Genomic DNA, 18,037 nt, shown 5'->3' with positions numbered 1-18,037 from the left:
TAATTTTGTTGTTCAGTTCCACCGTATCTTTGCTCAATTTTTGTCCTTCTCTGTTCAGTACTGAGAGATGTGTTAATATTTCCCACTATGATTGTGGATTTGTTCATTTCTTCTTGTAATGTGGTCCATTTTTGCTTTATGTGATTTGAAGCTATGTTGTTAGGTGCTTGGCAGTTTGTTATTCCTAAGAGCTTCTGGTGGATTGCTACTTTTATCATTATGTAACGACCTTCTTCATCCCCATAAGGCTGTTTGCCCTAAAGTCTGTTTTTCTCTGATGTTTATAGAGCGATTCCAGCTTTCTTTTGGTTAGTATTGTCATGGTCTATATTTTCTTTATCCAATTCCACTCTGTTTTTTAAATATTGATTGTATTCATTTTGTGTAGTTACTATAACCAATTACCATAATCTTGATGGTTTCAAACAACGGAAATTTTTTCTCTCGCAGTTTGAGGCTAGAATTCTGAAATCAAGATGTTGGCCGAGCCATGCTTTCTCTGAAGGGTCTGGGAAGTAAGCCTCCCTTTCCTTTTCCTGGCTTCTGGGAGTTGTTAGCAATCCTGGGCATTGCTTGGCTGGCAGTTGTATCCTTCAATATCTTTTGTCAAATGACCTTCTTCTCTCTGTGTATCTGTGTTTCTATCTCTAAATTTTTCTCATATGAGTACACCAGTTATATTAATTTGATGACATATGCAAAACCCCTATTTCCAAATAAGGTCATACTCATAGGTTCAGAGTAGACAGGGGTCCACTGATCAACTCAGTACCTTCATAATTAGAAATTATGAAACATTTAAGGCGTACAAAAGGTCTCGTATTCTGTGCACGTTTGAGCTCCAAAACGCCAGCCTTTAGTTAATGAGCAATGCATCCTTCACCCCATCCCAGCGATAGTCTCAGCTCTGATTATAACTTACCTCTGGGTGTTTCCTTTAACTTATTGCAAGCTCAGCTATGCATTTACAGTATTAAAAAAGTTTTCATTCAGAATTTCTAGGTAGTTTATTGGAAAGTTTTCCTGTTGTTTTAGCCTTCCATCTTGCTGGAAATAGAATTGTCTATCATAAGTGGGTTTTTAAAAATAGCTTTATTGAGATTTTTTTCACATGATATCATTCATCCACTGAACGTGTACAATTTAGTGGCTTTTAGTATATTCACAAAGTTGTGCAAACATCACCACACTCTATTTCTGGAACATTTCCATCGCCCAAAAAAGACACTCCATACACGTTAGCAGTCACTCCCCATTCCCTCCCCAAATACCCACCACCCTAAGCAGATACAGATCTACTTTCTATCTGTATAGATGTTCCTATTCTGTGCATTTCAGGTAAACAGAACCATACAGTATGTGGTCTTTCCTGTCCAGCATTATTTCTTCGGCATGTTTTCAAGGTTCACTCATGTTGTATATATCACTACGGACAGTCTCTGACTTACAGTGGTTCAATTTATGATTTTTTTTGACTTTATGATGGTACAAAAGTGATAAGCATTCAGTAGAAACCATACTTTGAATTTTGATCTTTTCCTGAGCCAGCAATATGCAGTATGGTGCTGTCTTATGATGCTGGGCAGTGGCAGCGAGCCACAGCGCCCAGTCAGTCACGTAACATGAAGGTAAACCGCCAACACATTTGCAACCATTTTGTACCCATGCAACCATTCTGTTTTACACTTTCGGTACAGTATTCAGTAAATTCCATGAGATATTCAACACTCTTTATTACAAAACATGCTTTGTGTTAGAACGAGTTTGCCCAACTGTAGGTAAGTGTTCTGAGCACGTTTAAGGGAAGCTAGGCTAAGCTGTGATGTTTGGTAGGTTAGATGTTTTAAATGCATTTTCAACTTACGATATTTTCAACTTATGATGGGTTTATCGGGATGTAACTCTTTTGTAAGTTGAGGAAGATCTGTACTTTTTAAAAAAGATCTTTTTTTATTGCCAGATAATATCACATTGCGTGGATGTACCGCATTTTGTTTTATTCACTTATCCGTGGATAGACACAGCTAATATGAATAATGCTTCTATGAACATTTGTGTACAAGTTTTCAAGTGGGCATATCTTTTCATTTCTCTAGGGTAAAAAATGGAACTGCTGGATCATATGGTAAAACTACGCTTAGCATTTTGAAGAACTGCCAAAGTATTTTCCAAAGTAGCCACAGCATTGTGCGTTCCCACTAGTAATGTCCTATCGGGAGTGATTTTAAAATCCAACACAGGTGTCTGTACTTGACCTGGGACACATCCTTACAGATTTTGGAGTACAGTGAAGGTGATGTTATTGGAATGGTTGGTGCACGGTGATGTGGCATGAGAGATTAAAGGCCAGGAAGCAGGTCACCTCCTGTGACCAGGAAGTGTTGGAGTAATCCAGTTCTCAGTTGATGGTTCCTCTGTTGGGCTAGTGGAGGGCAGAAAAGATGTCAGGGTTCCCGAAAAACACCATGGACGGTGGAAATGATTCCCAGGTAGCAAAATGATGTTCACTGGAGACCAATCCTGAGATGCTTGCTGAACCTTTCCTTTTTGATTTTATATCACAGAAAATAAATGTTTATTTTCAGAGAAGCAGGAAACGGAATACAGGTGTCGCCATTATGGGGTGGAGGAGCATCCTGTGACTGGAGCAGATTTACTGGCCTTTGACTTACTTGAGGATGCCTTCCTGGGAGTTTGTGGTCCTCCTAGCCTTTGTGGTCTGCCCTCCATGAAAGCTGAGGATGCTGTTTACATCTCTGGTCCATGGTCTTCCTGCCCGTGGCAGGAAGTGGGGTGTGTGTGTGCACACGCCTGACGGTGAACAGGGTAGCTTGAGCATTTGAAATGGCAAACGAGAATGAGAGCCCTTAACAGCGAAAGTTTTCAAGCCGAGAAGTAAAACCTCCCATAACTGTAGGATTTCAAAATTACCCATCAAGCTGTTTATCGTTTAATGGAACAATATGTATAAAGCTACCACCATCCTGGGAACGTGCAGTTGCTCAATGAGGCTTGTCACCGAGGCCTTCTACTCTTCTGGGCACGGTTATCACCCTTATGGGTTTTTCTTCTCTGTGATTTATTCTCAAACATTTTGTATTTCCTTTTTGCCATTTAAATGAGATTTAAATAAAACCATTAGGTATAGAACGGTGGCAGATGGTTACACACTTTAAACTCATGATAGAATCAATCTGTATATTATTCTCTGTTCAAATGAAGCAAAAACACCTGCAATCTGGAAGTTCCTTATTACTGCCTTTTGTATGTTGTACTGTGCATCTGCTGGAATATCTAGCCTTGTGGTAATTGATCATGAAGAAAGGAAATCAGGCAGGGATGACAGCCCGAGTTCTGTCCCATTTTGTGTGTCTTTCTTGGTCCACATGTCCCCTGCTTTTGGCAGTCTCTCCCTTTTATAGACCGCCCCTGCCATCCACCCCATTTCCCAAAAGGAGGGAGAGGTTCTTCATGGGTGACCAGCCTTCACCCCACACCTCACAGTTGCTCTGACCTTCCTCTCAATTGAAATGTGTTCAGGACATAGTCTGATATCAGTAAATCGAGAACATAATTTTTTCTGTGACAGGTAATGTTAAAATTTCCACTGAAGCTATATCTGAGCCTGAGTGGCATATCCTGGTATGGTGATTTTCAAATAATTCTTTTTCTCCCCCTCCTTTTTCTAGGTTTATCTAAATCCCTTGGGCTCATTGAAGGTTATGGTGGGCGGGGCAAAGGGGGCCTTCCTGCTACCCTTTCCCCGGCTGAAGAAGAGAAAGCCAAGGGACCCCATGAGAAGTATGGCTACAATTCCTACCTCAGTGAAAAAATTTCACTGGATCGTTCCATTCCGGATTATCGTCCCACCAAGTAAGTTCTGATTCAGTCACTCAGAGGCGCTTGCTTTATCAGATGGCTGGGCGTGGACCCATGTCTGTGACATTTTCTTGTGTTACTTGTAACTAGTGGAGGGGCTTTTATCTTGTCTCCTCCATAATCAATAAATAGTACTACTGATTATGAAAATAAATAGAGCTAAATAAGAATTTTTAATTTTTATAAAATAATACAGAAGCATAGAGAAAGGTCCGTGATACAAAAAATTTTTAAGTAAAAATTTAAAAATCAACATGATCTCATTACCTAGAGGTGGTGACTAGTAAAATACTAGTATTTTGTCTTTGAGTCTATTTTCTATACAGATTATGAGCATATGGTGTGTTTCATTTATCCTCTTTTTCATTTATTATTTCATGAGCATTTTCTGATGGTATTAGTTATGATCATTATTTTCATTGTTAGAAATCTAGATTATTTCCAGATTTTCATTATTATAAATATGAAATATTTATAATATTATAAATAGTTATAATTTTTATAAAATAAATTTTCATTTTTATAAATAAAAATTGATAAAAAATTTATTTTAAAATTTTCATTATTATAAATAACACTTGGATGGATATCTCCCCACTCAAATCTTTATGTATATTGATTTGATATTTACTTTCTTAATCCACACTTCTAAAGGTGTAATCCTTAGATCACATTGTAGGAGTACTTTTGGAGGCCCTAGATACATATAGCGCTATTTTCCTCCGGAAAGTTTATAGAAGTTTCTGCTCCTATTGGAACTTTACTAGACCCTTCCCAAACTGGGTACTAGCATTTAAATAATGCTTTTCCCAGCTGGTAGGTGAAAGAGTACATCCTGTGATTGTTTCAACTTACAATTTTTGTTTGAGATTCTTACCTTTGAAACAGTTTGTTTGTGTCTTGGTTGGTTTATGAGAGGTCTTTGTTCTGTGCTCTCAGATTTAAGAATTATTTGTTTTCTCTTTGTGAAAGAAGAGAGATTGGTGGGAAAATCAAGATGCTGGGGGAAAATATCCTATTTTCTAGGCAGTAGTCCTCCTTGGCTTTTCAAACAGATGCTTCATCTTCTGTTAGATTTGTGGTGTCTCTCTTTCTTTCATTTGCAGTGTGCCCTTGCTTAGAGTAGATTATTTCTTTTTCAAATGGATTTTGTACAAATCAGTTAAGTATCCTGGTTACTGAGAAAAATAGATTCAAGATAAGGAAAATTACCTTAAATGAATTTAAAATTGCAGCATTAGCTGAGAAAACTGTTAAATCTCTCTCTCTGCCTAATAAGCATATATTCATTTTGAATCACTAGGAAAACATACATCACCCCTGTTGGAAGCTATTTTGTGTTCCTGGACTTTTGCTCTCAAAAACATCTGGCTGTTTTCATTTCCTGGTGCTCTCTGATTAGCCTTTCTTATTTGGATGTTGGCAAATAAACAGAGCTGTTATTTTTGTAGTCCTGTGAGAATGAAGATGCTTCCAACGTGGAGCTTAGTGGAAATGGGTCAGTTGAACAATATCAGTGAGCACATGTTATGTACCAGATGGTTTTCCCCACACTAGAGGCAGAACATTGGCTAAGGTAGTCCTTGCCTACATACTCTTGTCGGGGGAGGGAGACAGATGTGCAAGCAGGTCAATCCAGCACATCGTGGTCTATGTGGGTATGTCAGGCCAGAGACATACACAGTATGTACAGGGAGGATCTGGGAAGGTTTCCTGCGTGAGATGACGCAGAAGCTTGATCTTGAAGGCCCATTAAGGGTTAGAAAATTAAAGAGAGGAGACACATTTAGACAAGTGGGAAGGGGAATAGCAAGATCAGAGCTGGGGATGCAGATGAAAACATGGCACGCCCAGGGAGGAATACACAGCTCTGTGGTGCTCTATAGTGTAGCATGGTGGCTTGAATATACCAGGGGTCCCCAGCCCCCAGGCCGCGGACCAGTACTGATCCGTGGCCTGTTAGGAACCGTGCCGCACATCAGGAGGTGAGCGGTGGACGAGTGAATGAAGCTTCATCTGCCGCTCCCCGTCGCTCACGTTACCGCCTGGACCATCCCCTTCCCCCCCCAACCCCGCGCCCATGGAAAAATTGTCTTCCAGGAAACCGGTCCCTGGTGCCAAAATGTTTGGGGACTGCTGGAATACACCACTTAGATTTCGTCCCTCCGGAAACTTTACTAAGATGATAGTAAAGGACTACAGAGGATGACAGCCTAGGACAAAAACAGGTTAGGCTCCCACAGCAGGGAAGAAACACCCACAAAGTTTTGGAAGATGGAAAGAGGATGGATGAATGGTAACTGACATAGCAAACTGGATGAGGCTGAGACCCAACCTTCTACATATGACGGGAAGTGGTGGGAAGGGCAGAAGAATATAGCCTAGTCACACCTCAGAACCCCAGAGACTCAGGAATTGGAGGTTCTGGGTACCTCTGATGGCTGGGAGGTAGATTTGAATAGAAGGATTATAGCTGTGTCCCCAGATCCTTTCTTCAACTTTACAGAGCCAGACGCTGCCCTTCCCTACCTGGTGGAACATGGGAGGTTTATTCCCTGGAGAAGGTGAACTCTGGGCTTTAGTTCATAAGATGACAGAAGATAGGGCTGTGTACTAAGTGGGGACACCCTTGGCCTCATTACCTCTGCAAGCTTTCACACTCCTGTAGTCCAGATTTGGAAGAATCCACTCTAAGGAAGCCATTCAACCTCAGAGAAATGCCAATAGATCTGATAGGTCCCCGCATCCCCGAAATGTCTGGGTTCTACTCATTAAACATTCGTAAGGCTCTTCCATCTACACAGAGCAGCCTTACTCTAAAATAAGAAAGGAGAACCAGAATCCCTAGACATTTCAGGAGAATCTCTCTTATAAAGGGCCTTAGCAACCAGAAGAAGAACAACAGAAAAGGCATCTGGAGGAAACAGACACACTTTAAAGCTATCATTAATGTCTTAGTTCATGGAATGTTTTGTTTTATTCACAAAATAAGAATCAAGTGCTATGTTAAAGTGATAATCAGAGAATGAACAAGAGGTCTTGGAAGTTAAGAATAAGATAGAAATAAATAGTTCAATGAAAGTTTAGATAAATAAATTATTGTGGTGATCACTTCAAAATATATACAAATATCGAATCATTATGTTATATACCTGAAACTGATACCAGGTTATATAGCCACCGTGCTGTACAATACATCCTCATGACTTATTTTATAACCGGAGTTTGTACCTGTTGACTCACTTCATCCATCCCCACCCCCTCCTCACCTCTGGCAACTGTGATCTGTTCTGTCAATGAACTTGGGTTTGTTTTTTAAGAGTCTGTGAGATCTTACAGTATTTGTTTCTCTGACTTCCTTCACTTAGCATAATGCCCCCAAAGTCTATTCATGTCATTGCAATTGGCAAGATTTCACTTTTTTTTTTTTTTAAGAAACTTTTTTTTTTAATTTTTTTTTTTTAAACCCCACATTTGTTTATTTATTTATTTTTCTGGCTGTGTTGGGTCTTCGTTTCTGTGCGAGGGCTTTCTCTAGTTGTGGCAAGCGGGGGCCACTCTTCATCGCGGTGCGCGGGCCTCTCACTATCGCGGCCTCTCTTGTTGCGGAGCACAGGCTCCAGACGCGCAGGCTCAGTAGTTGCGGCTCACGGGCACAGTTGCTCCGTGGCATGTGGGATCTTCCCAGACCAGGACTCGAACCCGTGTCCCCTGCATTAGCAGGCAGATTCTCAACCACTGCGCCACCAGGGAAGCCCAAGATTTCACTCTTTTTGTGGCTGACTCATATCTATATGTATCACATTCTCTTTATCCATTCATCCATTTGTGTGCACGTAGTTTGTTTCCATATTGTGCCTATTGTAAATAATGCTGCAGTAAACATGGGGAGGGTGAATATATCTTTGTGAATTAGTGTTTTTATTGTTGTTTTTTTTTTTTGCGGTACGCGGGCCTCTCACCGTTGTGGCCTCTCCCGTTGCGGAGCACAGGCTCTGGATGCGCAGGCTCAGCGGCCATGGCTCACGGGCCCAGCCACTCTGCAGCATGTGGGATCTTCCCGGACCGGGGCACAAACCCGTGTCCCCTGCATCGGCAGGCGGACTCTCAACCACTGCGCCACCAGGGAAGCGCTGTTTTTGTTGTTTTTTTATATAAATACCCAGAAGTGGAATTGCTAGATCATATGGTAGTTCTATGTTTAATTTTTTGAGAAACCTCCACATTGATTTCCATAGTGGCTGCACCAATTTACATATCTAGCAACAGTGCAACAGGCTCCCTTTTCTCCACATCCTCGCCAACACTTGTTTTTCTAGTCTTTTTGTTAATAGCCATTCTAACAGGTGTGAGGTGATATCTCTCTTTTTTGGCTGCATTGGGTCTTCATTGCTGCGCGCGGGCTTTCTCTAGTTGCGGCGAGCAGGGGCTACTCTTCGTTGCGGTGCGCGGGCTTCTCATTGCGGTGGCTTCTCTTGTTGTGGAGTGCACGGGCTCAGTAGTTGCGGCTCACGGGCTGTAGAGCGCAGGCTCAGTAGTTGTAGCACACGGGCTCAGTGTGGGATCTTCCCGGAGCAGGACTTGAACCCATGTGCCCTGCATGGGCGGGCGGATTCTTAACCACTGCGCCACCAGCGAAGTCCCTCTCATTGTTTTTTATTTACATTTGCCTGATGATTAGTGATGTTGAGCATCTTTTCATGTGCCTGTTGCCCATCTGTATATCTTCTTTGGAAAAGTGTCTGTTCAGATCCTCTGCCCATTTTTAAATCAGATTGTATGGGGTTTTTTTGCTGTTGAGTTATATTAATTCTTTATATATTTTAGATATTAATCTCATCAGATTTATGATTTGCAAATACTTTCTCCCATTCAGTAGGTCGTCTTTTCATTTTGTTGATGGTTTTCTTTGCTGTGAAGAAACGAATTTAGTCTCCCTTATTTATTTTTGCTTTTGTTGTCTTTGCAAACAAAAAAAAATTTTTACGATTCTTTCAGAAAGTTTGGAACTGAATTAGTGATGGGCGCACACACACACACACAAAGCTTGTGAAAAAGGAAAGCAATTATTAGCACAGAAAAAACCCAAAAGTTCCTCAGGAAAGGAATTGCAATTCCATATATTCTGTGGCTGAGCTGTGAACAATATCATGATACAAATATTGAATAGATATTAAACCACAAATTATGGTATAACTCTGTTGGAAGAAAGAAGAGGCAAAATGTGTATTGAGGTGTGGGTAGTATAAGAAAATTAAACCTTTATGGTCAGAAACAGAAAATCAATTGAAAATATCTAAAATTTAAACATCAGGAATTGCAGCATAATGATTGTTATTTAGAAACATTGAGAGTACAGAAATGGGATAAGACTGTATGTATTTTGTTTTAATAAAATGAAAGTTTAATTATGCCATAAATGTAAATCGACACCAAAAAATTAAGTGCAAGGTAGAAGGGTGAAAGTACAATAGAAGAAAGAGTTGGAGAACTGGGTTGAATGATGTGACCACCTCTGCCTTTTCAGATTTTTCTGGCAGCTATATGGAGGATGAATTTGAAGGTGAAATTAAAGATGAACTTGAGAGCTTGCCCACAGGTCATACATGGTAACCAGAGGTAGCGTTATACATTCTGGGCTCCACAGCCAAAGGTACCAAATGAACCTTGGTGAGTTGCAAATTCATCCTTGCCGCCAAAGAAGGGCAAGGGCCTTGCCTGTAGAAGCTGCTCCTCTGATATCTGAGCCCAGGGGATAGGAAGGGAGGCAGCTGTCTGGGGCCAGAGCACTTTCTTTCCGCCCCATGCAGCCCAAGCCCAGGAAGAATTATCCCCCCACGGGCAAGATCTTGCTTGTGACACTGCCCAAAAGCTCTCTCAAGTTTAGAGAACTGAAATTGGCTAATGTCATTGCAATTTTATACAGAACCTCAAGTTGCTTTCATTCTTATTGGTTTATTATTACACTACTCTTGACAGAGTTGTTTCTCATAAATATGAATGAATTGGGGGGTAATAGTGGGATTAACCATTTTTTGGTCACATTTCATGCAAATGGATTCCAAAATGTTTTCTGTTTTATTTTAATTCTGTGATTTTTTTTTTCTTCCCCTGGACAGATATTTTAAATTTGTATGAACCCCCAACTGTCAATCTTTCCATCTTCATTTCTCCACTGCTTTAAAGCAGAGAAAGAGTACTTATAAATATTCTACTCTGTTTTGTGTTCCTTTTCCATCACTCCCATCCATCCAGAGCTTATTTTAGAATATGGTACAAGATATGTATCTTTTGTTTCAAATGTCTGTCCTTTTTTTTTTTTCAAAGCAGCTTTTTCAAAATGATTTTGGAAATAATGCTTCCTCTTTCTCTTATTTGGAGCTGTTAAATGGAATACATGTTGTACTTTTTATACATAAATGGGCTTATTTTCTAGACTCTGTGCTATTTCTTTGGTCTGTTTTTTTTTTTTCATTTTCTTCTCTTTCCTTTCTTTCTTTTTTTTTAAATCATGGAAAATGATTTTTGACTGAAGTTCCCAGTCTGCCAGACACTGTGCTAAAGACATGGTGAGGACCAGGCACATCTTGGCCCCCTAAGAAATCAAAGCAAGTGGGCGAGGCAGGTGGGGCTTTGCAATCCTTTGACTTGTTTTCAGAGGACCTTCGAAACTAAGATAAGGGGATGTGCACTTCTGGGAGAGTCAGAGGGCAGCACAGAGGTGACCTTGATCTTAATGGTGAAGACAGAACATTGGAGAGAGTGAACAGCATGTGCAAGAGGACTGGGATAGTTCTTGGATTTCAGGGCTGGGGGAACAGCACAGAAACTTTGGGTTGAGTCATAGGGTCTCCAGAGTGAATCTTGGAAGAAGAGGTTGGAGGGAAAGGGGAGGCAGGTTCTGAAGCACCTTATGTGCCACTGCTGTGTTAGGTGGTGATGTTCGTCGTTGTCATTGGATGCCAATGAAGGACTTGAGTCAAGATTGTATTTTTGTGGTAATTTCTTAAAAAAAATCATGTTTAACTGTGACAAGAATGTGGAGAAAGGTTAGGGGCATTGGAGGCTGGGAGCAGGATGGCTAAATAAAATCTCTTCTTTTCCCACTCAACACCTGTTGAGCGCCAACCATTTGCTAGGCATTGCTTGACAGAAGAGAAAGACTTGATAATACAGTGAGTGTTTTATAATTATCCTATTCCTTTCACGGAAGTGATTTCTCTGTAAAAAACCAAGGACTGAGTAGGGATGGAGTGGAAGGGCTCGATTCAGGGAAAACGTTCTAAGAATCAGTGAGATGAGTCAGTTAATTGGATACGGGGGAACTGGGTACAATCAGAAGTTTCTAGCTTGGGAGACAGAGTGGAAGTGATTTCATTAACCAGGAGAGAATCCTGCAGAGAGGTTCCTGTTTTGCAGGGAGGTGGGGGCAAGGGGGTAGCAATGCTGCTTGTCCAGGGTTCCCCATAGTTATGGCTTTCATGAGGGAACCGTGAGATTAATCTGTCTGGCTTTATTCATTATTTGACTATGTGTGTGCCGGTGAGGAGGTGACGTTTGCAGACACCAGAAGCCAGACAAGGCTTTATTAACCGCCACTCCTTTTCCTTGCCAAGATATCCCATTCTGTATCATTTGTGGCATATTAATTATCTGCCTGCCCACTTATAATATGGGGGAGGGGCCGCCTAGCAGCACAGAAACCTGTCTGAGCTTGTTAAAGCCACAGCTGAGATCCCTGCATACATTTTATGGCTTGCTTTCTCCTCCCAGGCCGTGTAGGTAATCTATGGGCAGTTTCTACTGCTGATACCTTCAGTTTCTCCTTTGGCCTCCTGCTTATAAATCCAGATGTCAGGTTTCTTTGGAATTCATTTTGCTTCACTCACAAAGACTCCTCTTTTCTTTATTGCCACCAATTCTAAGCTGCCGTAGTCCAACAGTGCCTGCTTTGGACACATATGGTGTGAGATGTCTCTGGACCGTCTTCACGTCACATCTAGCAGACAATTGTAGATTTGGGTCTGGAGGTCAGGAATGATGTCTGGCCCGACTGCAGAGATGTGCAGTCATCCAAGTCCAGTGGGTCTTTTGAGTCTGTGTGTATGTGAGTTACGGTGTTACCATTTAGTGGAATGCATCTACTCATTGGTCAAGACCCAACTCAAGTTTTCCATCCCATGTGAAAAGGACACATTTGATAATTATAGCTGTGACTGGCCTTTTTGTTTTTTCGGAGTCATTCTTTTGATGATGGGTATCCTGCGTCTTACAGGCTGGTCTTCAACTAGAGTGAAAGCACCTTAAAGAAGGTCAGGAACCCTATGTTAAACTTTCTCTTTTATAGATGTGGGCACAGTGGGTAGCCATCCAACAAATCCTTGTTGGTTGAAATAATAAGTAGTTGCCTGATTAGGAATGTCTTTGAACCACTAACCACAATAATTATTCCCTTTTATTGACTGCCTTTTATGTTTTTGTCACTGTGCCGCATGTTTTATTGATCTCTTTTAAATTTAACCACTCTCCGAAGTAGCTGTGACCGTCTTTGTTTTATAAATGAGGGAAGGGGCATTGGGAGGGGTGAACCAACCTGCCTGAGGTCACACAGTCAGGCAGTGAGGGAACTCACATTCGAACCCAGCTGTGTGGGTGTCTCTGAGGCCTGTGCACATACCCACACACATAGGTGCCTCTGCCTCCCCATCTGTATCTGTGGGACGGAACTTTCTACTCCGTGCTGGTATCATTAGAAGGCAAAACAATTTTGAGTCTTAGAGACGGGACAGTTCCTTTGGGGAAGTGAGTGTGTGTGCGTGCGTGCACGCCTGCGTGTTTGTGTACATGCATATGCAAGTGTTTTTGTGTGCACATGCATGTCTGTGTACTTGTGTGTGTTTACTTCCTACGTTTTCTTCTCTTGTTCCCTTTTACCCCTTCCAACTCTACCAAAATCCCACTACCAAAGGGGCAGTATCCTGAATTTGATTAATAACCCTTGCCTATTAAGACTTCCTAGTATATAGTGTAATATAGTTGAAATCCTCTTGAAAAGATACGGTATTTTGGGGGGTGGGTAAAGCTCAGTAAAAATAAATACTGTAATATTATTAGGTTCAGGAAATGTCTTACCATCAAGTTGATTTTCCCTAGAGGCGTAACCAGGGAGAACGTCTTTGCTTAGGGCTTGTCCTCACCTGGCTGGGGGGGTGGGAGAGTGATGGGAAATCCACATGGGGTCGGGGGTGGGGTGCCCTGTCTTTCAATATGTGAGGGTGATAATTCCTGAAGTATTTGTAGTTGAATGTTCATCCCACTTTCATGGGTTCCCTAGGTATGAAAAGCATGTCTGGGTCACTTAAAAGCCTTAATAAGAGAATTTTTCATGGAGGTCATGTGCACAGACTTGGAAATATGACTGAGTTATAATCCCAGCTTTGCCTCTTACAAGCTCTGCGACCTTGGGCAAGTTATTTAAGCTTTCTGTGCCTCAGTTTCCTCATATGTGAAATGGTGATATCGACTTCATAGAATTGTTGTGAAGAGTAAATCGATTATTCCATGTGACCCGGAGAGACTAATATACCAGGCACTACTCTGAGACCTTCTCATGAATTAATGTTATCTGGTCAATAAATGTTAGCTATGATGATTTTGTAACAGCTCCTTTACCGTACACACCCCTTATCCTTAAAATACTGTGCAAGATTTAATGACAGAATCTTCAGGAAAGTATCTACCTGGATGAAAGGTGGGTACAACTGTGTGCTTCACTCCAATATGGAAAACTCAAGTCTAAGGTAATGGGCATTCCCTTGTCCCCAGGTCAGCACAGAATTCCAGGGGACCGGCCTGAGACAGACACCAGGCTGTGGTGAGCGCCTGGGAAGGAACGTTCGCTTCCTAAGGCTCTTCCAGGACAGATCGGGAGGCTCACCTTTGGGATTCACCACGGCTTCCATATTGAGGAAGTCCAGCCGGGTGTCCTGAGGGCACAGGAGACTTTGTAAAGGCTGGTGGGATGGGACAGCTGCCCCCTGCTTCTAGTCTGCCGTACTCCATAGTCGTCAGACCAGAAACACAGTGTAATGTGTATTCTTACTTTTTCACCAATTGAAATGATTATTTTCCTCACACATTAAAATCGTCTTTTTGATGGAAAGGGCTGAATATTTAAAAAACCATATTTTAAAGCGTTTCTCAAAGGGAGGTCTTTGGAACTTGTTTCAAAATGTAGGTGGCTGGGCCGTACGCAGTGTTCCTGGTCTGAAGTCCAGGCTGCTTTCTATGAATTAATTCCCTCTGTTGAGAACCTCTAAGGTAGTGAGGAGAGTTTTGAAAGAGTGGGCATTGTTCAGCTGTGGCCTTGGCTGGAGAAAGCCTATGTCCTCAGTGGAGTTTTGATTTCTGAGACTTTCTGTGGAGCATGACTGGGCCTCAGAAGCCAACCTTTGGTGAGGGGTAGAGGTTGGGAGTAGGGGGTGCAGCTGAGAGAGGGAAGAGGAAGCGCTGTCTCATCCTCCAGGTTGTGCTGGGGTCTGGGCATCAAATGACTCCATTTTCATCATTTCCTGCCTGTTATGAAAAGATGGAAATCTTAGAATAAATATGGTGATTCAGACAGGAGTCTGGAATGTTCTTGGGGTAAAAGTGTCAGAAGTTGCAAGAGTGACATGTGGAAGCTTGTATAGGGCCTGCAACCCTACTTGCTTAAAGACCCCCTGGTCTGGGCTTCCCTGGTGGCGCAGTGGTTGAGAGTCCGCCTGCCGATGCAGGGGACACGGGTTCGTGCCCCGGTCCGGGAGGATCCCACATGCGGCGGAGCGGCTGGGCCCGTGAGCCATGGCTGCTGAGCCTGCACGTCCGGAGCCTGTGCTCCGCAACGGGAGAGGCCACAGGAGTGAGAGGCCTGCGTACCGCAAAAAAAAAAAAAAAAACAAAAAAAACAAAAAAGACCCCTGGTCTCTCCACACAGGTGGTTCTTGGGAAAGCCTGACATAGGTTCTCAGCCTTCACCGGGCACTGACATCACCTGGGAAGCTTTTATCTTTGGGAGCCCAGACTTCACCCCAGAGTGTATGCATGGATGTAGAACCCATGGGTACGGAGGGCCTACTGTAATTAAATCAGAATCCCTGGGAGCGGGGCTCAAGCATCAGTATTAATTTCTCATTAATAGGAACTTCAGGTAACTCCAGTGTCTCAAAACATTGAGAACCTGTGGGCCTTCCTGTTTCAGGAAGTGTGGTCTTTGCATTTGAATCACCAAGGCTGCTGGTTAAAAATGTCAAGTCTTGGCCTAGCTACAGAGCTAGTAGACTGGTAAATCTACACTATTTCACAAGATCCCTGAGTGATTCTTATTTTTAAATTTGGAGCATCCTAGGGCCCTACCATTTTCTGAGATTCTGTGGAAGTAGATGGAAGAGAAAATGAGGGGCGGAACAGGGCAGGGGTTCCCATGCTTGAGAAGTTCCTGTTCCTTGTTGATTTACCTTGTGTCCGTTCCATCTCTGCTTGTTCCTTTCCATCCCATATCCTTGAGTGCATCTGTTTATTTAGTGAATGAAAATGAATAGAAATCAGCCTCATTTTGAATGATTTTCCTTTTAGAAATTCATTATACCCCATAAAATGGTTGAAACTCTCGGCAGTGTTTCAAACGTAGAGATACAGAGTAGAAAGATAGATATGAAGCGGAGATGCTATTTGCACTACGAGGGGTGTCATTAATATGATGGGGGTCAAAGACTTAACTAATTTTTAAGAAAGGATTCCCACATCTCCCGGAGGTAGTGCCAGCTTGGCTGTCCCCAATTTATGAATTGGCAAAGTTAATTTAATCTTTTATTGGGCCCTGAAAAGATTAGCATCTAAATGCATTAGTGTGAGGCTGCAGAAAAGATTCCCCTTTCTTTCTGTTCTAGAGAGCTTTCTGGACAAGCTTCAATTTCTTGCATGGGGAACTTGGAATCAGTGGGTAGAAACCAATGTGAACCTTGTCCTGTCTACGTAAATGGATCTGCTCTGCGGTCTGTTTACAACCCGCAGCGTCATTGAATTCCAGATTTACTTTCCTCAGATGTAGATGTGACTATGGGAAATGGAATTCTTGATTTATAACCTTGAATCAAACCAATTTACAGCAGCGGTGGTTCTTGCTTCTATAACCCTTTGATTACTTTATGTGAGGATTGTTGGCACTGGAGAACTGTAGGAGAACATCTCACCTCGTGTCATTCTCAGACTGGGGACTCCAGACTTTGAACCTGCAGTGTGTATGTTTCTAGAGGATTTTTCCTGTCTGCCCAGTTACTGTGTCTCTCACTCTATCAGTGCACTTTGAGATAAAATAAACTCTCTCTCTCTCACACACACACACACACACACACACACACACACACACGCACACACACACACAGACAGACACAGACAGACACACACACCCCTGCAAGAAAGCCCAAGCTAGCCTACGAGAGTCCCTCTTAGGCAACCTGCCTAATTCCACTCTGGTGGGTCCAGTGGTTACTTATTTGAAATACTTTCCTGAAAACATTTGTTTCTCAGTCCTGAGTATAATCAATAGAACAAACGTCTCTGCAGTCACAACACTTTTTTATGTGTGGAGTTCGTTGTTTTTGCTCTGTGAGTCAAGTAAACATCCCCCGAACTGGCAGCAGGGAGGTGCCACAATGCTTTGTAACAGGGTGAGATTTACAGTGAGCTGGAGGGACGAATAAGGGAATGGGCAAATGGGCTAGATTCAGGTATTAATGGGAGTGTTTCACGAGTATTGCAAATGGAGACAGGCTCACCAGTATTACAGATGGAATGTCCTCAGAGTTAATTTAGAAGAAATTCTGATCACTCAACAGAACTTTGAGGATGGATGCAGCAAAAAGGAGACTGTGGCATATGGAGAGAACATATTTGTTCTTGCAAAATCAGTAGAAAATGTTTAATGTTATCATAACCTCATTTGCATAAAAATAGTCGTAAGCAGTAAACCAAATGAAAGCAAAGGAAGACGTGACGGAACCAATGCTGTTTGTGTTTCATTTCATTATGAATAACATAAAGAATTCAATTGAATAAATAAGTACAAAATTGCTTCGAGTAGATGTACTGCAAATTATTATCCCTGGACACTTCCTTTAACGGCACATGTCGTGATGATGAAGTAATGTGATATGCCTCCGTGGGTAGCACTTGCTGTATACTTGACCCCTGATAGCACTGTTGAGCTCTCCGTAACTCTCCAGTGTTGTGTGGCTACAAATTTTTTAGGAGCACAGTCCTGTTACATAACATAACCTTGAAGAAGTTAAATCAGCCATGGCTTATCGTCATGGTGGATGCAGTTCCGCTTCGCACATGGGAATGCTTAGGCAGTTTCTGGTAACTGGCAGTTCGATGAGTCTGGGACTGTGCTATGCTAGACACGTAATTCTTACTATTTGCAACCCTGGTGGCAGAATTGGAGCCACTGAGAATTCTTGTGTAAGTACACGCTGTGGCATGGAGAAAACGGATGGCATTTATCAGTTCGTTGATTTCAACCCACATTTTCAAGGGCTGTGAAGGTAGCCTGGGGCAGGTGCTGTAGGAGTTCTAACAGATGTGTATGATGCAGTTCCTGTACGCATCTGAATTTCTTCATTAACTCAGCAAATACTCGTTGAATAGCTCCCATCTAACAGGTACTGCGTTGGACGCGGAGACGGTAATGGGAGATGTAATAAACTGGGAAAAAGCAAAGACGAGATCATTACAGGTTGTGACAAGTACGTTGAAGTAAATAAACAGGGTGCTAATCTGTGGAGTAGCTGGAAACGAGGGTGTACGTTAAAGAAGGTCCACTGAGAAAGTAGAGGAGATGAGGATGAATCCAGTGATGTAAACATCTGGCAGAAAAACTCTCCTGAAGAAGGAACGGTCCTCAGAAAGGTCCTGAGTTTGGAACGGGCTTGGCTTTATTTAGGAACTGATAAGATATACTGGCAAACGATTTAAGGAGGATGGAGAGGTAGGTAGGAACCGGATTGTGCAGGATCATGAGCAGCGATAAAGAATTTGGGATTTATTCCAGTGGGATTAAAAGTGGCATATTGGGTTGAAATTCTGTCTGGAATCTTAGAAGGTGACCTAACGTGGAGAT

At 42.2% G+C, this 18,037-nt stretch overlaps 1 protein-coding gene across 2 annotated transcripts in view; it reads left to right on the top strand.

The window, feature by feature from the left end:
- GALNT17 (polypeptide N-acetylgalactosaminyltransferase 17) overlaps positions 1 to 18,037 on the top strand; it is a 450,254-nt gene that overhangs the window by 176,656 nt on the left and 255,561 nt on the right. For both annotated transcript variants that reach the window (XM_060032206.1, XM_060032205.1), the window contains exon 2: positions 3,690 to 3,873. In XM_060032206.1, the coding sequence (XP_059888189.1) occupies positions 3,690 to 3,873 (184 nt within the window). The remainder of the gene's footprint in view (positions 1 to 3,689; positions 3,874 to 18,037) is intronic.

Source organism: Delphinus delphis, chromosome 15 (genome assembly GCF_949987515.2).
Source record: "Delphinus delphis chromosome 15, mDelDel1.2, whole genome shotgun sequence".
NCBI classification, from domain to species: domain Eukaryota; kingdom Metazoa; phylum Chordata; class Mammalia; order Artiodactyla; family Delphinidae; genus Delphinus; species Delphinus delphis.
This window is presented reverse-complemented; position numbering and strand designations above follow the sequence as displayed.